Source organism: Callithrix jacchus, chromosome 8 (assembly GCF_049354715.1).
Source record: "Callithrix jacchus isolate 240 chromosome 8, calJac240_pri, whole genome shotgun sequence".
NCBI lineage: Eukaryota > Metazoa > Chordata > Mammalia > Primates > Cebidae > Callithrix > Callithrix jacchus.
In genome coordinates, this window is record NC_133509.1 from 46863161 (window position 1) to 46889200 (window position 26040).

Sequence of the window (26040 nt, forward strand, 5' to 3'; positions counted from 1 at the left end):
AGGAAACTGAGCTCGGAGAGGATAGTTGGCCTGTAGGGCAATCACAGCAATGTGAGGGGCAGAGGTAGGTACACAAGCATCCAGACGTCCCAGTTCCGAATCCAACCTAAAGACGAATAAACAGCTCCCCACCCCCACTGTCCTCCGCGAAGACGGAAAGACACAGCCGGGCCCAGCTCTCGTGGCTTCAGCAGCCGCCGGCCCCCGTCCCATTTCCGAATGGTACAGCCCTTTCCCCTATCGCGAGAACGGAAGCGCCGCGCATCTGGTTGCCAGGGAAACAGCGGTCCGGGAGGCAAGAGGGCTTTGGACCTGCGGCTTCTTACACCACCTGAGAGGCTGCGGTGGCGGGGGAGACTCCTTTCCTCTCGGGGAAAGTGGCTGGCGCAGTGAACGTCGGCTGCGCGCTTCCGCGGCAGTCCGCGCCCTGACTGCCGGCGGCCAGTTCCTCCAGGAGACACCCCAGGAAGGTGAGGGGCCGCGCAGGGCGCCGAAGAGTGGGCGGGGCGGAATTGCGTTGGGCGGCTCGGCCCGTAGATGGCGTGTCATGGGGGAGCGGACAGGGCCAATGAGAGAACGGGGGCGGGCTCAGTGGGGGCGGGGCCCCAGGGGCCTCTGCCTCCGCGGAGGCTGTTTCTCCGGGAGTCTCCTGACATCAGGACCTGTAACCAAAGCTCACACTTTCCCAAGATCTAGAACTGATCACCGGCTGGTGAGCCATTTGAACTAGACCATAAACGGCAAAGGATGCAAATAGGGATTTCACAGGAAAATAAAAATAAAAAGATGTAAACAGTAAACATTTGACTAGGGACTCAGCTTTTCTCGTGAAGAAGTGTAAACCAAATTCAGAGATACCTTTTACACCTAACAGACTGGAGAAGATGAAACAACTTTGACATAACCAGACAGGCCCCAGGCCAGTGTGGCGGTGGTAGTGTAGTTTGGTACAGACTTTTTGGAGTACAGTTTGGCGAACTACCAAAATTTGAAACACAGGTGTTCTTTGACTCAGCAATTCTAGTTTATTTTATGGATGTATGAGGATAACTAAAGAAAGATTGACTTTAGTTATTAACTTAAAATTGAGGTATAAGTTACTTATGGTAAGCTTCACCCATTTAATCTACAATTCTATGAATTTGACAAATGCGTGCAGCTTTGTAATTACCAACCACCAGAATCAGAATACGGAAGTTTCATCATGCCCCCCAAATCCCCTAGTGCTTTGTAGTTAACCCCTCCCCAACCCCATCCCTTACAACAACTTCCTAGTTTTTTGTTCATGTAATTTTGCCTATTCCAGAATGTCATATTGATGGAAGAAAACACCATGTGTCCTTTTGAATTGGGCTTCTTTCAGCTTAGCATCATGCAGTTGCTACTCATTCGTGTTCTGTGTATCAGTTTTTTGTTCCTTTATATTGCTGAGTGACAGTCCATTGTATGGATGTAGCATAGTATATTTATCCATTCCCTACCTGAGGCACATTCGGATGAGTTCTTTCCAGTTTTTGGCTATTAATGAAGCTGCTATAAATATTCATGTACAGGTTTTCTTTGTGTGTGTGTTTGAATATGTTTTCATTTCATAGATATGTAAATTTCTATGAAATTTCATTTCATAGATATATAAATATTTATGAATGAGATTGTGGAGTCATATGGTAAGTGTATGTTTAACTTTATAAGAAACTGCCAAGCTGTTTTGAAAAGTGAACATTTTGCATTGTCACTGGCAACAATGTTACAGTTGCTCTCCAACTTTGTCAGCACTTAGTATTGTCAGTTTTTTTAAAAAACACTTTTGTTGTTTGAATAGGTGCGTAGTGGTATCTCATTGTGGTTTTAATTTATTTTTTTGAGGAGTAATGGTGTTGAACATCTTTTCATGTGCTCTTTTGCCATTTGTACATCATCTTGGGTTATGTGTGTGTTTAAATATCTTGTTTTCTTGTTATTGAGTCTTAATATTTCTTTATATATTCTGAATATGAGTCCTTTGTCAGATATGTGTTTTGCAAATATTTGCTTCCAGTCTTTGGATTTTGTTTTCCTTGTCTTAATATCATTTGAGGAGTGCAAGTTTTAAATTTTGATGCCTTCCAATTTATCAGTATCTTCTTCTATGAATCATGCCTCTGATGTCGTATGTAAGACATTGTTGCCTAACCCACAGTCACAGGTAATTTTTTTTTTTTTTTTTTGAGATGAGTCTTGCTCTGTCACTGAGGCTGGAGTGCAGTGGCTTGATCTCAGCTCACTGCAACCTCCGCCTCCCAGGTTCATGCAATTCTCCTGTCTCAGCCTCCTGAGTAGCTGGGACTACAGGTGCTCACTACCACGCCTGGCTAATTTTTTGTATTTTTAGTAGAGATGGGGTTTCACCGTGTTAGCCAGGATGGTCTTGATCTCCTGACCTTGTGATCCGCCCACCTCTGCCTCCCAGAGTGCTGGGATTAGAGGCATGAGCCACCGTGCCTGGCACAGTCACATGTATTTCTTAGAAAATTTACAGTTTTGGCCTGGCACAGTTGCTCACCACTGTAATTTCTGCACTGTGAGAGGCCAAAGCAAGCAGACCGCTAGAGGTCAGCAGTTCAAGACCAGCCTAACCAACATGATGAAACCCTGTCTTTACTACAAATACAGTAAAAACAATGACAAAAAGGAAATTTTATAGTTTTAAGGTTTACTTTAGGTCTATGATACATTTAGAGAAAGTTTTAAAATTGATTTTAATGTTAAATATTCTATATGCAACCTAAGTGAGCTGATTTAAAAATTGCTACATCTCTGGGATATTATGCTGTTGATTGAGAGCATGAAGTATATCTATAAATGGTGATATAGAAAAATATATAAAATAGATTGTTAACTGTGAAAAAGCAAGTTGCAAAGCACCATGCCATTTGTGTGGGTGTTTGTGTTGGGGAGGAGTTGATGGGTTTAAAGAATAGAAGGTTTGCATGTGCCTAAAAAAATGAGACCTACAAGTCTCTATTAACACTGATTTTGGGGTATGCAGAATTTTGACTTAAAACACTTTTATATTCACCTGTATTATTTGATTTTTTTTCTGCATGGGCAAGTATTCCTTACATAATACATAAATATATAAAGTAAAAAATTGACCATACTTAAATAATTTTTAGATACAAAAATCATGGAAATAAATTAGTCCCACTCTTTAAAGGCTTGTTACTTATAATTACTAAATGGAGAAGGATTCATTTTCTTTTATTTTGTTAATCTCAAAATACCAAATTATAGCAGCCATATGTCCCCATCTTGGCTTTAAATCATCTTTGATGATTTAATTTCTCACAAGCCTGTATGAAAAAGTTTAAATTAATCTTGTTTGAAATAAATGTTATAAAAAGTTGTCATTTGTTAAAATTTATGATCTGGTCCTATAGCTAATCTATCTATTTAATCAAGTATCATGAAGTAAATACGATTCTATTTTGAAGTGTTTTAATGTCATAAGAAAATGCTCATTATTTAGTGGTGAGAAATACATGAGTCCAATTTTATTGAAAAATACACAGAACAAAAATGGTAAAGAAATGTACTAATAGCGTTTAGCTCAGGGTGATGGGATGTTGGGTGATTTTTATTTTTTTTCAAATACTTTTTAGTAAATTCTAGAGATTTCTATAATAAATGAATTCTTTACTTATGAATACAAGATATACTTAACAGAAAAACAGAAAATACAGGTAAGCAAGGGGGCAGGAACATCCAGGAACCCACCAATCCAGACCCCACTACTCTTGCTTCCTTGATGTGTCATCATCTTTCAGGTCCCTTTGTGTATATTTCTTGAATTAGAAAAATTGGACTTTTTAAAGCCGAATTGTTGACAATTTGTATGTCTTTCTTTTTTTTTTCTGATTGTGCATTTCTTTTTTATATCTTTACCCAGTTTTCTATTAGAATGGTTTTTTTTTCCTTACTGATTGGTAAGAGCTCTATAAATATGTAAATAAATTAACCTTTTGTGTATCACCTGTGTTGCATTTATTTTCCCCAATTTCTCAGATCCTTTTAATTTCACTTAGAGTTCTTTTTCATGTTTGAGACTCAAGAGGATTAACTGTTATGTAGCCACATCTGTTAGTCTTTTCCTTTTTGATTTATGCTCTTAGTATCATGCTAAGTTACTAATTCCATAATTATGAAATTTATGTTTATGTTTGTTTATAAATTTGTCTTTATGTTCCTTTCAGTCCCTTGGAGATTTCATATTTTTATTTATTACTTATAAAATTAGTTTTTACTCTCATAAAAGTATTATGTTTATTGTTTGGCTTTATCAATTTCTGGGCAGTTCTTTGATTTCCTATTATAACAGATTAGATTTCTGATACTAATCCCTTTTGTGCACTCCTCCTCTCATGTACACTCAGTATAATTAAGGCATAATATTTGGCTAAATCAACATTCAATGCTTATGTAATCATAACTATTTACATATTGTTTGATTGCTTTTTTTGTACAATACTTTATTTTTCTTGTAGAATTTCTATGTGTCAATTGCAATTTCTTCCCAAATGCTTAAATCCATCTATAATATCCAATTCAAATACCCTTTATCCATACCTTTTTCTAGATGGCCAGATTCATAAGATAGTCTGTTATTGCATCCCACATACCTCAGGAACTGCATTTTATTTAATTTATTATTTTTAGGAGTGAACCGAATGGAACAGACCTATTTCTAAGGCAGAATGAAAGATTTGTGGCACCCTTTAGCTGATCCAGGTCATTGCCGGTTCCCTGTGCCTCTGCCTTTATTGACATGTATTATGCGGCTCTGCGCATGCTTCCATCTCATTGCTCCCTCTGTAATCTGCAATAAGTCTCCCTTGACAGGCTGTTTCGGGCATTTACAATACATTTGGCCTTTTGGTGACTTATGCTTTTTGGTTGTGATGTGAGGGGCCAGGGTGATCCGTCATCCCACAATAATAATGTCAGTGCTTTCCTAAGTGAGCCCAGACCCTCTTTTGCAGAGTTTGAATAATGTTGACATCAATGCTTTTTTCATTTGCTGAGATGGGAAGAGCTGACCCCCTGGTCTTCTAAACATAAGCTTTGTCAAATTGAATGGTTGGAAGCCAAGCCGTAACATCGCTCTGTGTACCTAGGTGAAGCCTCAGGTTGTTTATATTTGTGCTTTCTCCTATGTCTACAGCTTCTCTGGACTCCACCTCTGCTGTTCAAAAAGTAAAAGAAAGATGAGTCATTCTGTAGGGTAAGTAAAGGACATTGTTAGGTAGAGGCAATTGTCTTTTTCATATTGTTATGAGAGAAATGGTTGAATGTATAATTGATAGGAATTTAGGAAAGGATTTGTTGGAAGACACCCATTGACCATGTAAAGCTGAGTATGAGAGGGCAAAAGCTAGAATTATCCCTCTTTCTTCCATTTGATTCAGCATGCGTGTTGCCCCAATGTCACGAGACAGATCTGGAATGGTGTTGGTCAGCCACACAGTTGGGAAGGATCAATGTGCCTGTATCGCCCACTATGAATCTTTAGCTTTTGCTACCCTGCCAGGGTGGTGAGAGGCCTGTGGATAGTATCACATGAGAAATAGTAAAATAGATTGGTAATGTGGAGCCAGATGAGAATCTGTCCTCCAATAAAGGAAGTTGATTTTGTTCTCTTGCCTCAGAGGGCAGAAATAGAATTACCGGGTTTTGAAGGAGGGGGTTGATAAAATGAGAGCAGTGCCCTGGAGATAGGTACTCCATGAAAATGCAGCACCAAGGGGAGAGAAGAAATTAGAGCTGAGAGGGAAGAAGGAGGAACTAGAGAGGGCAAGGCTAGAAAAAAGAAGGCAAACAAAAGAAAATAGCAGGGGGACTTTGGGAAGCCGAGGTAGGTGAATCACCTGAGGTCAGGAGTTTGATACCAACCTGACCAACATGGCAAAACCCTGTCTCTACTACAAAAAAAAAAAAACAAACAGCCAGTGTGATGGTGGGTGCCTGTAATCCTAGCTAGCTGCTTGGGAGGCAGAGGCAGGGAAAATCGCTTGAATCTGGGAGGCAAAGGTTGCAGTGAGCCGAGATTGTGCCACTGCACCCCAGCCTGGGTGACAGAGTGAGACTCCATTTCAAAAAAGAAAAGAAAGAAGGTAGCAGGAGGGCCTTAGGAAACCGTTAAGATGAAGTGGATCTTGCTTGAGAGACAGGGGTGTCCCTGACCAGGGACACAGTAAATGTTTTTCCTAGCGGCACAGGAAGCAACCAAGATGGCATTTACTTCTGTGTTCTCTTTTAGCCACACTCAGTATCTAACATTCTGGGCAGTATATTTTCTGTATACTGTGGCATAAGGTTTAATAATCCATGTATACAAGATGTCTTTTGGTGAAACTGGGGAACTCTTAAGTGTAACTTCAATAGCAACATAATCTTTAAAACAAAGCCTCTTAATAATTGGATATTAACACTAACTAATGAAAAATTTAAATATCCAAGTCACTTGGTATTAAATTTTTTATTTGTTGATGCAGGATTTCAATGGACATTATAAAGGGAAACCTACATGGAATTTCAAAACCAGCCTCAAATTCAAGAACACTCCCTGGGAGCAGAAGTTCAAATGCTTCTTTGGAGGTGCTCTCACCAGAACCAGGATCTTTCAAGGTAATTAACTATTTAGAAATGATTTGTACTCCTTCCCCCAGCCTCTCAGCAGCTGATGAAACTAAGGTTGTTGTTAACAGCCCATTTTAAATTTTCTCCTTAGATCGTATATTCAGAGAGCACTTGCAGATTTCTTGGGTTTTAATCTAGATTAATATCACAAAACTCTACTCCCTTTCTTTCTTCCCTTTCCATTTCTCTCCTCCTCCCCCCATCCCTCCCTCCCTCCTTCCGTTTTTCCATTTTTGTTCCCCGAGTGTGGTTTATTTCCCTACATTGTACTTCATTAAAACTTGAATGTCGACTCTTTTTTCTTTATAAAGAGGTTTTTTATTCCAACATCTAATATGCCACCATTGACTTTTACTAAATAGGCTTACTCAAAAAGATTCAGTATTGGCCGGGCGCGGTGGCTCATGCCTGTAATCCCAGCGCTTTGGGAGGCCGAGGCGGGTGGATCACAAGGTCAAGAGATCGAGACAATCCTGGTCAACAAGGTGAAACCCCGTCTCTACTGAAAATACAAAAAATCAGCTGGGCATGGTGGTGCGTGCCTGTAATCCCAGCCACTCAAGAGGCTGAGGCAGGAGAATTGCCTGAACCCAGGAGGCAGAGGTTGCGGTGAGCCGAGATCGCACCATTGCACTCCAGCCTGGGTAACAAGAGCGAAACTCCGTCTCAAAAAAAAAAAAGATTCAGTATTTAAAAAAATGGTTCGGTAAAGGCCATGTGATATATATTTGGTAGGTTTATTGTATTAGTCCTTTCTCACATTGCTATGAAAGAACTACCTGAGTGAGACTGGGTAATTTATAAAGAAAGGAGGTTTGCATGGTTCCACAGGCTGTACAGGAAACTTACAATCATGGAGGAAGGTGAAGGGGAAGCTGGCACATCCTACCTGGCTGGAGCAGGAGAGAGAGAGTGAGGGGGACGTGCTACACACTTTCAAACAACCAAATTTTGTGAGAACACTATCACAGGAACAGCAATGATTCAGTCACCTACCACCAGGCCCCTCCTCCAACACTGGGAATTACAAATCAACATGAGATTTGGATGGGGACCAGAGCCAAACCGTATCAGATATTGTCTAGCTGTAACCTTATTTTTATTTTTTTCTTTAGAAGTCCCCCCTTTTTTTCCCTTAAATGATCTAGAGTTGATTTTTTAATTTTTTATTTTTGAGAGATGGTGTCTCGCTATGTTGCCCAGGCTGGAGTGCAGTGGCTCTTCACAGGCGCGATCCCACTACTGATCAGCACGGGAGTTCTGACCTGCTCCATTTCTGACCTGGGCCGGTTCATCCCTCCTTAGGCAACCTGATAGTTCCCGGCTCCTGGGAGGTCACCATATTGATGCCAGACTTAGTGCGGACACCCTGATTGGCATAGCACATACAGCCCAGAATTCCTGGGCTCAAGCAGTCTTGCCCCCTCAGCCTCCCGAGTAGCTGGGACTACAGGCATGTGCCACCACTGCCCGTGATTTTTTTTTTAAGGCATTAGTTTTTTCATTAATTTCTTTTAAGGTTTTAGGAAATGAATAATTTGAACATTATGCTGAAAAAATTTTTTCAAGTTAATGGCTTCATACTCATTTTCTTTTTATTTTAGACTAGACTCTGCATTATGAAACTCTTAGAGTTCCGTCTGTCATGATGTGATTCAGGAATAGCACTCTAAATATTTCAATCAGAAAAAGATTGAATACAAGAGTTAAAGTCTGGGCAACATTGTAAGACCGTAACTCTACAAAAAATTTTAAAAATTAGCAGGACATGGTGGCACATGCTTGTAGTCCCAGCTACTTGAGAGACTGAGGCAGGGGGATAGCTTGATCTCAGGAGTTTAAGGCTGCAGTGAGCTATGATTGTGTCACTGCACTGCAGCCTGGGTGACAGAGCGAGGCTGTGTCCCCCTTCCGCCTCCCCTACTGCAAAAAAGAGTTTAGTTCTTCAAAATCAACAGAAGACCAGCAGGAAAGGGAGTTCAGAGAAGGGGCTTTCTCTGGATTATGGGTTCTCAGGTCATAGCACCATAGCTGTAATCCAGAGTTCAGAAAGTTGCTGCTGCTGCTTCTGCTACTGCCACAAGTCCCTAAGAACCACAAAGCTGGTGACTAGACATGCAGAGATGGCTGCCTTTGATATTTTCTGCCAACTTCCTATCAGGAACTTAGAAAGATGCTTCTACCTAAAATCTGCTTTCTAAATCTTGTACAGGTTAACTTGCTTTTAGCCAAAAGGCCGAGAAGCGATGTGCAGGTTCATCTAAACTTTTAAGTACAGACAAGGATCTCACTATGTTGCCCAGGCTGCAAATTTTAGAGTATCATAGAATTAGTATTCCTGCTTATCTTTTTCTGGGTGGCAGTTTTTTAAGCAGCAACTTCATGATATTGATACTTATACATGTTTTAATACACAGGTTAATATTACTTCATTCAAAACTTATTGTGATCATGTAAAATCAGATTTTATTGTAACCTGCTAAACTACAGGTCATTAGAATATTTATTAGTGAATATGGACTTCAACACTTTTATTGAAAGGAAAGGTTTCAAAATTGTGGTTTGTGTTAATCAAGTTCATAGATAATTAATAAGGTTCACCTTAGGCTGGGCAAGAAACAAATATATTGTATGCTGACTGCTGATTGCAAATTATTCAGCTTCTAGAAAACCTTACATATTATTTGACTAATAAATCTTAGTGTGTTGGTTAGTTTTATTGCTCAGATTTGTGTTTTATTAAATTTTTACCAAAGATTTTTTTTCACAGCAGAAAATGAGCTTAACATATTAGCATTTTAGTGACATGTATTTAGTGATAATATATTTCTCATTCTAAAAAGTTTAGCTTTTTGTTGCTTATGAATTTTTTTTAAAAGAGCATTGTAATAGTTGTATTTTGTATAAAAACCCCATGGGTTTCAAGTAGGAATCTAAATATTAGGAAGGGTTTTCATGAGATATTTGCATTTCCTGGGATGAAGATGAAGGGATGGAGTGGGGGATGTGGAGCCATGAAAAATGCAGGTGAGGCTGCGCATGGTGTCTCATGCCTATAACCCTAGCACTGTGGGAGGCTGAGGCAGGCAGATAACCCGAGGTCAGGAGTTTGAGATCAGCTTGGCCAACGTGGTGAAACCCCATTTCTATTAAAAAAATACAAAAATTAGCTGGGTATGGTGGTGCACCCCTGTGGTACCAGCTAGTCGGGGAGGCTGGGATGGGAGGACTGCTTTAGTCCAGGAGGATGAGGCAACAGTGAGCTGTGATCATGCCACTGCACTCCAGCCTTGGCGACAAAGTGAGACCCTGTTAATTATATATATATGTATGGAGGTGAGATGCGGTGTTAAGAATGAGGAAAAGAGAAAAATCATACACATAGGCCACAGGGCAGAAGAGCAAGGGGTTAGGAACAGAGAGGCCAGTGGGCAGTGGGATGGGGAGGATAGTTGGTAGCTAGAGGGGTGGGAAAGTAGGGGAAAATCTGTGAAATTTGCCTAGTTCTCCGGTTTTGCCTTTGTGCCTCATTACCTTCTGCTCTTTCTTGAGTTAGGATCATATGAGATGATGGGTGTGAAAGGTCTTGGGGTACCCTGAAGTACACTATCCATCTAGTTATCTTTTGTATATTATTTATTCCCCCATGTGAAACTCAGCCTCAAAGGAAGGTCTGCTAAGTTCATTTATACTAATATAAGGCAGCCATCTCTGCATTTATACTAATATAAATGACAGACAGAAGTTGTGTGATTTCTCCCAGAAATGTTAGCTTTGTCACACGACAGAAGTCCTTAAGGATTAAGTGGATATTGTGGAATTCCAGGGGTTTTTCTTTTATACTTTAAGTTCTGCGGTACATGTGCAGAATGTGCAGCTTTGTTACATAGGTATACATGCGCCATGGTGGTTTGCTGCATCCATCACCCCATCATCTACATTAGGCATTTCTGCTAATGCTATCCCTCCCCTATCCTCCACCCCCTGGTATCCCTCCGCTAGTCCCCCAGCCCCTGACAGGCCCTGGTGTGTGATGTTCCCCTCCCTGTGTCCATGTATCTCATTGCTCAACACACACTTATGAGTGAGAACATGCAGTGTTTGATTTTCTGATATTGTGTCAGTTTGCTGAGAATGGTTTCCAGCTTTATCCATGTCCCTGCAAAGAACATGAACTAATCCTTTTTTATGGCTGCCTAGTATTCCATGGTGTATATGTGCCACATTTTCTTTATCCAATCTATCATTGATGGGCATTTGGGTTGATTCCAGGCCTTTGTTATTGTGAACAGTGCAGCAATAAACATATGTGTGCATGTGTGTTTATAAGAGAATGATTTATAATCCTTTGGGTATATACCCAGTAATGGGATTGCTGGGTCAAATGGTATTTCTATTTCTAGATCCTTAAAGAATCACCACATTGTCTTCCATAATGGTTGAAGTAATTTACACTCCCACCAACAGTGTAAAAACGTTCCTATTTCTCCACATCCTCTCCAGCATCTGATGTCTCCTGATTTTTTAATGATTGACATTCTAACTGGTATGAGATGGTATCTCAGTATGACTTTGATTTGCATTTCTCTAATGACCAGTGATGATCTTTTTTTCATATGTTTCTTGGCCACATAAATTTCTTTTTTTGAGAAGTGACTGTTCATATCCTTTGCCCACTTTTTGATATGGTTGTTTGTTTTTTTCTTGTAAATTTAAGTTCTTTGTAGATTCTGGATATTAGTCCTTTGTCAGATGAATAGATTGCAATTTTTTTTTTCCCATTCTCTTGGTTGGCAGTTCACTCTAATGATAGTTTCTTGTCCTGTGCAGAAGCTCTTTAGTTTAATTAGATCCAATTTGTCTATTTTTGCTTTTGTTGCCATTGCTTTTGGTGTTTCAGTCATGAAGTCCTTGCCCATTCCTATGTCCTGAATGGTTTTGCCTAGGTTTTCTTCTAGGGTTTTTATGGTATTAGGTCTTATGTTTAAATCTTTACTCTATCTGGAGTTAATTTTTGTATAAGGTATAAGGAAGGGATCTAGTTTCAATTTTCTTCATATGGCTAGCTAATTTTCCCAACACCATTTATTAAATAGGGGATCCTTTCCCCATTGCTTGTTTTTGTCAGGTTTGTCAAAGATCAGATGGTTGTAGATGTGTGGTGTTATTTCTGAGGCCTCTGTTCTGTTCCGTGGTCTGTCTCTGTTTTGGTCCAGTACCACACTGTTCAGAATGCCAGAGTGAATTCCAGGCTTTTTCTGGCCTTTGGCAGAAATATGTTTTTGAACAGGGAATGCTGTTTAACCACCTCCCAGATTACAACACTATTTTGCTTATTTATAAATTGGGCTTTCACTAGTTTCATTCTCTGCTGGGTCTGTTTTCTTCTCTGTTAATTCATAGTAGTGAAACTTAAACCATAGGAACATTGTGAGGAGTGAATGAGGCAGGCCATGACCGATAGTAATTCTTCAGTAAATAGTGGCTGTGATTGTTACCACTGAGTCCGCTCAATTCTGCTGGGTTTATGTCCTGGCTTAGGCAGGGAGATGCTCATGCAGACCTGCATTCCCGGCAGTTTCATTCACCGCCTGTCTTCCGCCCTGGAGATTCACCGGGGGGGACTGAAGATTGTGGTGGAGAGTGGAGCATGTGGTGCAGAGAGAACACAAGATCTACAGAGGACTGAGACCAGATGGGCTGGAGGAGACAGTCTCTCTCTTGGGAGGGGAAAGATACTCCTATGAGAAGGGGCTGACTCTCTGAGGTCTTGCCTCTCTCCCTTGGGCAGTGTTAACTTCTGAAGTGAATCTCATCACAGTTTACAAACCCAGGGCCTGTGATCTGTTTTTCCCTCACCTGGCCATGGAGGTCCTTTTTTATTCTCTCTTAGGAAAACACAGCTGTGTCAACTGGTGTTTTCAAAATGAACTTTGCTAAAATGTAAAGGGAAACTAAAATGAAATAGAAAAACTGTGAATAACATAAAAATAAATGAATGACCAAAGCACAGGATTCTGAATAGGAGACTCTCAGTAGAAATCACATCTTAACTCTGACTAGCCACTTTTCAACCACTCTGTAGCCACATGTGGCAAGTGCCTGTCATATTGGACAGCACAGCCTTAGACCTTTTTCTGTCCATCCCAGTGTAAGCTCAAGGAGCAGGGCCCTTCTTGCCTTATCCCAGAGCCTGGCAGATAGCAGGTCCCTGCAGGACTGATGTAGACTCTTCTCCATTATTGCTGGAGAATGGTGCAAATGTTACTATATGGAATTGTGTAGTTAAATTACATTTAGTTACAGTGGTATATTTCTAGAATACTTTAATGCTAGTGTATATATGTATATATTTATGTACATTCTCCATCTGCTTTCTATTAGTGTCAAAATATGTTAGAAACGTAACGTTTAAAAAGCAGAATTTTTGGAAACCTTTTTCGGAAATTATTTTTAGGTTGATACTGTAAGCAGCTTGAACTCTGGTAAAGAGAACCACTCCGAAAGCAGTAGTACAGAGAACAGAAGAACTAGTGATGATGATAAGGGGGAAAACCACTCTGAGAAAGTAAAATTGGCCGAAGAGGAATTAGATGAAGATCTTGATTTGGTTCAACATCAGATAATCCCTGAGTGTTCAGGTAGGATAATCACTAGGTGACTGGCTCATGATAATTACAAATGTTAATGATAATTACAAATGTTATATTTAAGGTGTTAGCATTATCTGTGTTTTTACCAGCTAAGTAGAAATAATAAACCAAAAAAAGACATATACTATTTGTGAGCAGGCCATCACCACTTTTTATTTATAAGAATATTAAGAGGCCTTAAATATCATATATTATATTAGAAATATTATAAAATATGTCATTTAATAAAAGAGTTGTTGTGGTTATACATTAATCAAGTAGGGATTAGTTCTGCATTTCATAGCATGATTTATTATTTTTTTAAATGACTAAAATTGTACAATAAAATATATCCTATAATTTGTAGGGACAGTCCCACCCAATAACATTTGGACTGTAAAGGATGCCATTTTTTTATGTTGGCAAATTAATTGTAGTCAGATTGCATTAGGATAGTACTTCTCAAAAAGTAGTCTGCAGAGCCTTGGGGGATATGGTGGGAAATGGTATCCCTAAGACCCTTGCAGGGACTCTACAAGGTAAAAGCTGTTTTCATAGTAACACTGAGGTGCTATTTGCCTTTGTGTCCACCATACTGACATTTGCCTGATGGTATAAAAGTAATGTAGGGAAAAATTGCTGGTGCCTTAGCATGAATCAGTACAATGGCACCGAAATGTACTAGTGGTCCTTGTGTTCTTTGCAACCAGGCACTGGCTGCAAAAAGAAATAGCCAGTGTCAGTGGCTATAAATCAATAAAAAAATAACAATTTTATTAAATTTTGACCCTTAAATATGCATCTTCTGAACATCCTGTGGGACAAAATGGGAAGCATAAATAAAGCAATTCTGCTGTATGCCAAAATTTGTGCTAAAAAAAAGTGCTTTTGTGATAGTTGGAGTTGAGAGCTGAACTGGCCACTTTTTTAGTGGAACACCATATTTACTTGAAAGAATGACTGACAAAAAAACAATGATTCAGATGGGTATTTGGTAGACTTCTTTATAAGAAAATAAACATGTTATTTTGAGGATAACTACTGATGGTATTTGTTTCCAATGGTAAAATGTGAGCTTTCGAGTGAATATTAGTTTGGGCAAACTGCGTATGTCACTGTGAGCTTGATAGCTTCCCAATAGTTAGACTTTTCTTAGAAAAAATCGGTGGCAATGTTAACTAACACCATTGTGTAAAGAAATGTCTGCATTTTGAAGCTCTGCATAATTTAGGTAACCACTATTTTCCAAATGATCAATGTAGGATAAAAGATCCATTCAACATGACATACAGACCCATGGATTTTAATGGAGCAAATACATAAAGCTCAGTGATTGGTTGCAGATTTCACTTAACAGCCTGTAAGAAACTACCCGTTAAGTTTTGGTTTAGTATCAAAGAAGGCTGTCCAATTATCTGGATAGGCTATTAAGTTTCTTCTTCCTATTCTAACCACATATCTGTGTGAGGCCAATTTTGTGCATTTACTTCAACCAAAACAACAGACTGCAATAGAATGACTGTAGAAGTAGATACGAGAATCCAGCTGTCTTCCCTTCATCCAGTATTACAAATTTAGACAATACCACTCTTTCACAAGTTTTTTTGAGAATATAGTTATTTGTCGAAAAATGTGATATTTATGTTAACATAATTAGTAACAGCGTGTTTTTTATTTTTTGAAAGTGAATTAATATTTACAATACTTTCCAGTGTTGATTTCTAATATGTTCATTATCAATTGCTATAACCCACGTAAGAAAAGTTACTATGGGTTCTCAATAATTTTTAAGGCTGTAAAGGGGAGCTGAGAAAAAGTTTGAGGGCTGTGATTTAGAGTATGTTTGGTATGAGATCAGCTCTCACTGTTAGGTCAAGTGACTCAGGATTATGGTTATCAGGAAACAAGGCGAAACGGGAGAGTTCCCTTATCCCCTTTTGTAGGACGCGAGACAGAGGTGTGGCTCACTTCTTCATTGCCTCTCTGCTAGGCCACGGGGATTGCTTTTGGGCTCTGACCCCACGACACATCTAGGGGTGAATGTTTACAACTCCCGAAGCCCAGGTGGGCGTGTGTTATAGTGAGCTCTTTCAGTTTTTCTGTCTGTCGGCAGCTTGTGTTGATCAGCTCAATTAGACCCTCTGTCTTATCACAAGGGCAGAGGGCTTTCTGTATCCTAGGTTCTTACCCTGGTCTACTGGAAAAATCAAATCACATGTTGGCTTGGAGGATGAATGCAAGGTTTTATTGAGTGGTGGAGGTAGCTCTCAGAGAGATGGATGGGAAGCTGGAAGCGGGATGGAGTGGGAAGGTGGTCTTCCCCTGGAGTCAGGCTGCTCAGTGACTGAAATCTCCTCCAGCTGCCTCTGGCTGAACTTCCCTTGGGATCTGCATCATTCAGCCTTCACTGGTTTGCCGGTGTCTGCAGGCATGTGCCTTTGCTCCTCTCAACATCCAACCACTTGTGTCATGTATGCTTAAGGTCTCCACTTTATATAGGCACAGGATGGGGGAATGGTGTGCCACAGTGGTCTTGGAGAATGCAACATTTGGGCTTGAAAATAGGAGTGCCTGTTTTCATTTAGGTCTGTGGGCACAGGCCCAAGGGTTGAACCCTCACCAGGGACACTACCTTTCTCTAACCAGCATTTCCCTGTCCCCTTCCCATATCAAATATATTATAAATGAGATTAGCTGTTGACACAATTTATATTGCATTTGTTTCTATTGCTTTAGTACTGTATGAGTTACTTCAAAATGCCTCCTATATAGACTACCTCTGTTCACAGAGCCTGAGAATGCTAGGATTGGCAGTTGGGAATGATAACTAGAAGATGTTGCTTTTGAAGTACATACACAATAAAATTCAAGGAACCTCATTAATAATATCAGTATTCTTTTTGGATAAGTTGATGCCCTCTTTCTGTTTTTCCTTTAAGAGGAAATGATGGAGCTGGGGGTAGTAGTTCATACCTGTAATCCCAGCATTTGGGAGGCCCAGGCATGAGTATCACCTGAGCCCAAAAGTTTAAAACCAGCCTGGGAAGCATAGTGAGACTCCATCTCTACAAATTTTTTTTTTTGATTAGCCAGGTATGGTGGCATGTGTCTGTAGTCCTGGCCCTGGCTATTCTGGGGCTGATGCAGGAGGATTGTGTGAACCCAGGAGTTTGAGGTTGCAGTCAGCTCTGATCACGCCACTACATTTCAACCTGAGTGACAGAATGAGATCTTGTCTCTTAAAAAAAAAAAAAAAAAAAAAAAAAGAAGTGATATACATTGACTGATGAACATCACTGAACTCTTTGGGTTTTCAAAAGTTTCTAAATTTGGCCTTACTTAGCACAATATGCCACTTCTAATGATCTAACCTGGGGTGGCTGAGGCTTATAAGCTATTTGAGCATTCCTGCTCATTGCTGGATCATCTGTTTTCATCAGATTTAAACAGAGATTATCATCTGTGGCTAAGAGGCTGAGAGCTTTGGCTCTGCAGTCAAACAGATTTGGGTGGAACCTGACTGCCATTAACCAGTTATATCACCTGGGACATGCGTGTAACTCAGTTACAAATTAGCTTCAGTTTACCAATTTGTAAAATCGATTATACCACCTTAGAGGGTTAATGAGTTAATATGAGCATTAGATGATATAATGCATTTAAATAAAATCTTTAAAACTGTGCCTGTCAGGTAACTCTATAAATGTTAGTTATTGTCATTAATTATAAGTTAATGACAGAAGTTTTAGAGTCCTTAATTTTAAATAAGTTACTATCTATTAGCTACAATTCAAGACCTTTTAAAGAAATTGGAGCAGAGGAAGCAGTATAGAAAAAGGCTCTCTAGCTATGTGGAGTACTTGTTTCAGTTTGTTCTTCTATATGTTGCAGGGCACTTTGTGTCACTGAAGTCATGGCCTTTTACTGTAGCCGTTTTTGTACCTGCCTTCTCTTTCAGTTAGTCTGAAGCAGCCTTAGGACAGGATTTCTGTCTTACTCCTTATTTCCTATTTCTTTGTCATTAGTATAGAAAGTATAACAGAACAAAGGAGAAAGAATTTGCGATTTAAAAATCATAAGAATCACTTCTGAGTCCAGTGCTATAATTTATTACCTGTTTGTAAGGACCCAGTTGTCTCAACTGTAAAGTGGAGATAAAGGTCTATTTCATAGAGTTCTTAGATAATTATATAAGTCCATGTGAAAGCACCTTGTAAATCAAGATACATGGTAGCAACATAGTAGTTATTACTATCAGCTATAAATATTTGTTGAATAAAAGAACAAATTGTAAGAACAAAACAAAACTGCATAGTTTTACTATACTTCAAACCTATTTTTACTTTCAACACAATATAGATGAACCCAAATTAAGAGAATTAGATTCTCAACTTCAAGATGCCATTCAGAAAATGAAGAGACTTGATAAAATATTGGCAAAGAGACAACACAGAGAAAAAGAAATTAAGAAGCAAGGTCTAGAAATGAGAATAAAGCTGTGGGAAGAACTCAAGGTAAGAACTGTCTAAACTTATGCTGACATGAAAGAAGCTGTTTCTCCTGGCTGGGCATGGTAGCTCACCCCTGTAATCCCAGCACTTAGGGAGATCGAGGCAGAAGGATTGCTTGAGGCCAGGAGTTTGAGACCAGCCTGGGCAACATAAAGAGATCCCATCTGTACAAAAAAATTTAGAAAATTAGCCAGGCATGGTAGTGCATGCTTGTCCTCCTAGCTACTCGAGAGGCTGAGGTCGGTGGATCCCTTGAGCCCAGGAGTTCAAGGCTGCGCAGTGAGCTATGAGCACGTCACTGTACTCTAGCCTGGCTGACAGAGTGAGACCCTCAAAAAATAAGAAAAAGAATTTCTTCTAAGATGGGTAAGAAAATCATGGACCATGGTAGTGGAGGTAGTGGCATTGGTATGTGTATGTGTGTATGTGAAGGAGTTGCAGGGGTGATATTTTTCTGGAACCTGAGAAGAAAACGTGGTCTGCAGCATCCACATTTCAAGCAGTGCAATGGCGTGTTCCTCTCCCCCAGGACAGGCCCAGGGTACCTCTCTTACCAGCACCAGGAGGGTAAAGTACTGGGCTCCTCCATTTCTGGAACAGGAAGAGGTGTAATAGCTGCTTTCGTTAAGTGTATGTATGTCTGCTTTTTCTTCAGCAGCCTTATAGTTTGAAGATAAATAGACAAAGTTGAACCCTCTGTGACAAAAAAGGCAAACCTTTGTGATAAACAAGTTTTGGGGAGTTGAGTGTTTCATGTGCTGGTCAAGATCTTTGGGAAGCTGTAAAGTGCTTGAGGTCTGGGACTGTACCTGATTTGCATCTGTCGCAACAAATTCCTGGTCCTCAATTAACTTTCCTTGGCTTTCTTGGACCTCTTATTCCCTATAATATTGAGGGCTTGAAGTTGACTAGACGTTGGCATTGACTTGGTGTATAGCCGTTGGCTCATATTTGAATTTTGACCCTCAAAGGAGGGTACCTTTCAGGTAAGGAACCTTGCAATAAGAGATTGGTCGTTTTTGATAAAGCCCCCCTTAAACAGTTGACTGACTTCTGGGAAAATCACCTAGGCAATAATAGAAAATAAAAATGTGGTAATTAAAAATACATTTTTATAAGGTTCCCAGGAAGACCATTGGGATGGGAAGAAAGAAACATCCAAAATGCAATGCTTTAAACTAGAAAATTGTTTCTGGAAATTTTAGCAGAAAAAGTTAGCCGATTGCTTTTTCCTATTGAATCTTAAAGCAAGTTTTTATTTCCTTTGAAGCAATAATGATAAATGGAAGCATAATAAAATATAGTAACAATCTTGAAATGTCTGAAATTTTAAAATTTGATGGTTTATCTTTAGGTTACTCATTAATTATAAAAATATCAAGCAGAAACTTACAATACTTTAAGCAAGCTAATTATCGTATAATGATGGACATATACTCCAGCTCTATCTGGGAATACTCATTGATGGAATTTTGTGAGAACAGGGAACATTACAGATTTCCTCAAAAAAAAAAAAAAATAGCCTGAGACTTCTTGTTTGTGTATATGAGATAGGGAACCGTGTTGGAATTTAAAACATCAATGATTATAGCTGCCTTCTTTTCCCGTGTTTAAATTTTAGTTTTTCTTTTATTAGTCTGCAAAATATAGTGAAGCTTGGCAAAGTAAAGAGGAGCTGGAAAATACAAAAACGTTTTTATCTTTGACTGCTGCGTCTGAAGAAACTGTTGGTGAGTAGAAAGAGATGTCATTCAACGTTGTTTTTATCTGAGTCATAGAATATTTAGATTAAAGTCAAATTCCAAATTCATTTTTTCTGTCCTGTTCTTTATGAGTTTGTTCTTTAGGGAAATAATTGATCATATTAGGTAGGATTATATGAAACGACTCCAAGTTTACGTATATTTCAGTGTCTTTAAGTGTTTGTGTCTGCTTGACGGTGAGGGGGATAGGGCTGGGACAAACTGGGAAATTGACAAAAGTATGTCATTGCCTTCACTTCCTGTCTCTTTTAAGTGTCTCTAGACCCCACTTTCTGTGTACAATCCCCTAACTGCTTACTATCCTCTCACAGGGTGTCACTCAGACCTGCGGAACTCCTTTTGTAAAAATCCATGACTGATTTGTCCTATTTCCTGGTCTCTCACAGTTTTATTTTTCGACATGAGCCAATTCCACACATTTATTTCTACCTTTCTCCTTTGTTTGTATGTATATTTCTGAATCTTCTTTTTTGAATACAGACATTTTATGGAGTTATGTAACCTTTAAGGCACTTACATAATGGTGAAAATTTTAGGGATTAGAAACATTTCCTATTTTTGTATATCCTAGTTGAAACATCAAAAATTTGTCTGGCCTATATTAAATTCATAGATCATTTACTTTTTGCATCTTGTCTTTTACAAAAGTAACACATGTACTGTGTGTTAGAAAATATTGGTTAAACAAAAAAAATTACTATCAGCTACATTCTCAACTTGTAGAGATAACCACTATTAATCTTTTAGTTTACTCTTTATCTTTTGAGACATGTTTAATACAAATATCCATGTATATATTTTGAGAATAAAACTATGATCAAATTTATATGTATATGGTATTTTGTAAGCTTTTCCCCACTAATTTGTATTTCGTGAGCCCCTTTTACTGTCAATAATAGATGTGTGTGGTAGTTTGTTTCTGAATGGCTGCCATTAGCTCCTTTGCTTTATGTATGTCCATTCTCATCCTCACTTAGGGATGGAGTCCGTTTCTCACTCCCTTTTCAGTCTTGGCTAGCCTGAAACAACTTTGATTGATATATTACAGTAGAAGTGATACTATGCCATTTCTGGGCCTTGTCTTTAAGAAAACAGGCAGCTTCTGCTTTCTGTTAAAATGCTCACTTAGAGGAACGTCAACCATTGTGTAAGAGGTCAGGCCACCCAAAGCTGGCCTGCTGTGAGAAAGCCCAGGCAAGCAATATGGAGGGGCTGTGCAGAGAGAAGATAATGCTGGCTAGCTCCCGGCTGCAGTGATGCTGGTGATGTCTCTCCAATTCATGTCCGCTTGGAACCTCAGAATGTGTCTTTATTTGGAAATAGGGTCTTTGCAGAGATTTAGTTAAGATAAAGTCTTACTGGAATAGGGTGGGCCTTAAAAAAAGAGGAGAGGACACAAAGAGACAAAGAGACACAGGAAGAAGGCTGTGTGAAGACAGAGGGATGTAACTATAAGCCAAGGAATGAAAGGATTGCTGGAAGCCAGAAAAAGCTAGGAAGGCAAAGGACACCTTGATTTCAGATATCTAGCTTCTAGAACTGTAGAGAATAAATTTCAGTTGTTTTCAGCCACCCAGCCTGTGGTAAATTGTTATAGCAGCCCTAGGAAACCGATACATTGACTAGTCAACAGTTTCAATGCAGACAGAGAATAAAGCAGCAAGCTTGGACATTTCAGCTCCACCAAACAATGCAGAGAATAACCAGGGCTAGACATATGGACCCCTGACCTACTCCAAGCATCTCCAGCCAAAGGGAGCTACCCAGCCATCTCAGGCCCCATTCATGGTGGAGCAGAGATAAATTGTTCCTGCTGTGTCCCTCAAATTCCTGACCCACAGAAGCATGACCATAATAAAATGTTCACTGTTTTATGCCACTAACTTAAAAAATTTGTTTATTGTGAATTGACTATTTATGGGGTACAAAGTGATATTATGATTTATGAATGCAATATAGAATAATTAAATCAAGCTAATTAGCCTATCCATCACCTCAAATACTTAACATCTTTTATGGTTAGACCATTTGAAATCTAGTCTCTTCGCAATTTTGAAATGCACAATACATCATTATTGATGATATTCACTACACCATGCAGTAGATCTCAGAGAAAAACCCTTATTTCTCCTGTCTAACTGAGACTTTGTACTCTTTGGCCATTATTTCCTCATTTCCCATCCTTCAGTCTCTGGTAACCACCATTCTACTCCGCTTCTATGAGTACAGTTGTTTTGGATTCCACGTACAAATGGGAACATGCAGTATTTGTCTTTTGCATCTGGTTTATTTTGCTTGGCATAATGTCCTCTGTTTCTATTCATGTTGTTGCAAACGATAGAATTTCCTTCTTTTTAAAGACTGAAAAGTATTCCATGGTGTATATACACTACATTTTCTTTATCCGTTCATCTGTTGATGGATGCTTAGGTTATTCTGTAACTTGGCTATTGTGAGTAGTGCTGCAGTGAGCATGGGAGAGCAGACATCTCTTTGACAAACTAATTTCAAAGCTTTTGGGTAAATGCCCAGAAGTGGGATCTCTGGATCATATGGTAATTCTCTTTTTAGTTTTTTGAGGATCCTCCATACACTTTTCCATAATGGCTGTACTAATTTACATTCCCACCAACAGAATGCAGGGGTTTCCTTCAATCCACATCCTCACCAGCACTTTCTCTTTCGTGTTTTTGATGATAGCCATTCTAACAGGTGTGAGATGAGATGATATTTCATTGTGGTTAATTTATATTTCCTGAATGATTAGTGAGGTTGAACATTTTCTGTGTATTTGTTGTATGTCATTAAGTTTTATTTTTTACTTTTTATTTTGAAATAATGTTAAATTTACAGAAAATGCACATAAGTAGTACAGATTTACATTTTCCCTTCCCCCCACAGCCTCTCCTAATCTTACCTAACCATAGTGATCAAAACTCAGACATTGACATTGGTATAATACCATTAATTAAAGTACAGACTTTCTTAAAAATGTACCAGTTTTCCCACTAATGTTCTTTTTATATACTAGTATCCAATTCAAGATTACATATTACATTTAGTTGTCATGTCTCCTTAATCTCCTCCACTCTGTGATAGTTTCTCAGTCTTTCTGTGTCTGTCACGATGTTGACCCTTTTGGAGAGTATTGGTCAGCTATTTTGTAAAATATCCTTCAATTTTGGTTTGTGTGATGTCTTCTCATGATTAGATGAAAGTTATGAATTTTGACAAGCATACTCTGGAAGCTATGCGCCCTTCTCAGTCACACTTGGTGTACCTAATGCTGTTATATATTATTACTGGTAATGTTTCATCTTGATCACTTTGTTAAGATGGTGTCTGCTGGTTTTCTTCAGCAGACACCATCTTAGTAAAGTTACTTCTGTAAAGTTACTATTTTTTTCTTTTATGATTAATACGTATCTTGGGAGAGATACTTTAAGATTATGCAAATAGCCTGTTTCTTCTCCAGCTTTCACCTACTAATTTCAGCATCGATCTTGCCTGCAGTAGTTAGAACTGTGTGCCACTAGATTTGGGGTGATTCTAAAATGCAACAACAAATAACTGGAACAACGTGCATCAGCATTATTTTTAAGGATTATGTATTAATTTATTAGATGGATGTGCCATCATTTGTGTTTAACTAATACCCTTTTATTGAACATTTAGGTTATTCCCTTAGTTTTTCAGTTTTTAAAATTATACATAATGTTGCAATGACATCTTTAGTCAGTGATTGCAATGATTACCTCCTGTGGCAGACTGAAAAAAATCCCACCCTCAAGAGATATGTGTCAAATCCCTAGAGCTTGCGAATATTAACTTGTTTAGAAAAAGGGTCTTTGCAGATGTGGTTAAGTCCTGGAATATCGAGATGGGCTGTAAATTCCGTGATAGTAGCCTTATCAGAAAGAGATGGAGGGAGAAGAGGTAGATTGGGAAGAGGAAAAGGTGCTGCAAAGATGAAGGTAGAGATTGGAGTGATGCAGCCTCAAGCCTGCTGCAACTACCAGAAGCTGGAGGAGGGAGGAACAGAATCTCCTCTAGAACCGGAGGGAACTTGGCCCTACTGACACCTTGATTCTGGTTTTCTGGCCTCCAGAACTGTGAGAGAACTTCTGTTGTTTGAAGCCACCAAGTTTGTGGTAATTTGGTAGGGCAGCTGTAGAAAATGGGTATCCTTTGAATACATTCCTATAAGACAAATACTTAGTCCAGGGTTGGAGTTTCAAAAGATTTTTATTCACACTGATTTATTGAAATCAATTTATACTCTTGCCCACATTGTATCTGAATATTGTTTTTCTATACCAACAAGAATGGATTTTTAAATGATTTAAAGCTTTATTTAAAGTGGAATCACAATAAATTGTATTTGTCTGATTTTTAGGGAAGTTATAGATTTATTCTTTTGTTTAGTCAGGTTGTGAGTTACCTATTCATGTCTTAGGCTCTTTTTATAAAGTGAGATATTCTTTATTGATTTGAAAGACATTTAAAAAAAATATTAAGGATATTAATTCTTTGACTGTCACAAATACCAAAAGCATCTTTCTTTCTTTCTTTCTTTCTTTCTTTCTTTCTTTCTTTCTTTCTTTCTTTCTTTCTTTCTTTTCTTTTCTTTTCTTTTCTTTTCTTTTCTTTTCTTTTCTTTCTTCTTAGAGACAGAGTCTCACTTTGTTACCCAGGTTGGAGTGCAGTGGCAAGATCTCAGCTCACTGCAACCTCCACATCCCAGATTCAAGTGATTCTTCTGCCACAGCCTCCTGAGTAGCTGGGATTACAGGCGCATGCTATCATGCCCAGCTAATTTTTGTATTTTTAGTAGAGCCAGCGTTTCACCATCTTGACCAAGCTGGTCTTGAACTCCTGACCTCATGATCCACCTGCCTCGGCCTCCCAAAGTGCTGGGATTACAGGCGTGAGCCACCATGCCTGGCCTCAAAAGCATTTTTCTAACTTACTTTGTCTTTAATTTTGTGGTATTTCTTGTTCTAGTTAAATTAATTATTTCTTTTGTTATCATTTATTGGTATTCTGCTTTAAAAGGCCTTTTATGTCTCAAGATTATATAAATATCTATATTTTCCTTTCATCAGTTACAATTTTATGAAAAAATTTAAATATTAACCCACTTGAAATTTATTTTGGTATTAGATATGAAATAAAGAGTTGACTTAGTTTTTCCCCTCCAATTTGCTAACCAGCTATTCCAAGACCCTTTATTGGATAATCCATCATTTCCCCACTTATTTGAAATGCTAACTTGATCATATATGAACTGGGTGTATTTCCAGATTTTCTATTCTATTCCATTAATATTTCTGTCTGTGCTGTTGTTAATACCACACTATTTTAATTATCGCAGCTTTGTAGTACATTTTATTAGGACAGTATTTTGAAATAACATGTTTTTCTCAAATCTGTTTTTCTTTCTGAGGTTAGCAATGACTACATTATTATTATTTTTTAAAAAGAGAATGCAAAAGCACCTCTAAAGCTATAGCTTATAAACTGCTTTTTATTTATTTAAATGTCTAAAGACCAGTATATGAACATAGTCTGTTTGGAAAAGTACACCTTACTAATATATTTCCTTCAATGTTTATTAGTAATTCTACACCTTCATAGAAATGAGACTATACCCCTTATTCCAAATTAAAAGCAAAAAATAAACATGGGCAGTGTCAGGAATGAGATTCTGGATGTTACAGTATCTCAACATCTATAGTTTGGAAACCAGGAGTCAAATACTGAGTTTTCTAATGGATGGGGCTTTTCTGAAAGGCCACACCTGCTTGTGGTTGTCTCTGGAGTAAGCAATGTAAGACAGGCCATCTGTAAATGAATCTGTGGTGGCCTTTTAACATTAAACTTTTCAGTCAGAGAGTTCACTACCAAGTGAACATTTGGTCCTGGAAGGCAAGACACTTGTTTTCAATTGCCCATTTTTCAAAACCAAATCAAAACTATCAAATATGTATAATGTTAAAGCTCCTGGCATATATATTTGGCTTAAATCTATGCTCACATTGTATTTCTGAAGTCACGTGACTGCTGTAAGCCCTGTAGACACTTCCTGTAATATTAGATTAGTCCTGATGTTCTAACATGGAAATTAAGTGGACTTAATGAGATGAAAACTGGAGCTGCAAGGGACTTGAAAGCTATGTTCAGAGAGAATCATTTCAAACATAATTACATTATTAAAGCTTCAGGTTTTAGATTCTGACTTCTTAGTTATCATGTATTGGCAGTGTGTGCAAAGCAGGTAAGATGCAAAAATAAGGTTAACGTAAAAGGAAAAGGGAATGCAAGATACTTTAGGTGAACCAGATGTCTGTTGCTCTTCACTCTTGCTGCTGACTGTTCACACTTGACCAGTTCACCAAAATGAAGAGATAACATTATTGTTTTACTTGCTTTTTCGGATTTAATTAGAATCTTTTTTTT

General features: G+C 38.6%; 1 protein-coding gene across 7 annotated transcripts in view; it reads left to right on the plus strand.

Moving 5' to 3' along the window:
• Positions 1–267: 267 nt before the first annotated feature.
• Positions 268–26040, plus strand: part of FSIP1 (fibrous sheath interacting protein 1) — a 195680-nt gene continuing 169907 nt past the window's right edge. For 4 of the 7 annotated variants that reach the window (XM_035259877.3, XM_054239743.2, XM_078334394.1 and 1 more), the window contains exons 1-6: positions 268–470; positions 5201–5260; positions 6531–6663; positions 13133–13316; positions 17667–17821; positions 19455–19548. In XM_035259877.3, coding sequence (XP_035115768.2) covers positions 5244–5260; positions 6531–6663; positions 13133–13316; positions 17667–17821; positions 19455–19548 — 583 coding nt within the window. In that variant the 5' untranslated portion in view covers positions 268–470; positions 5201–5243. Of the gene's footprint in view, positions 471–590; positions 713–5200; positions 5261–6530; positions 6664–13132; positions 13317–17666; positions 17822–19454; positions 19549–26040 lie in introns of those variants that run through there. The other 3 variants (XM_078334395.1, XM_078334396.1, XM_078334397.1) reach the window with 3 other exon arrangements.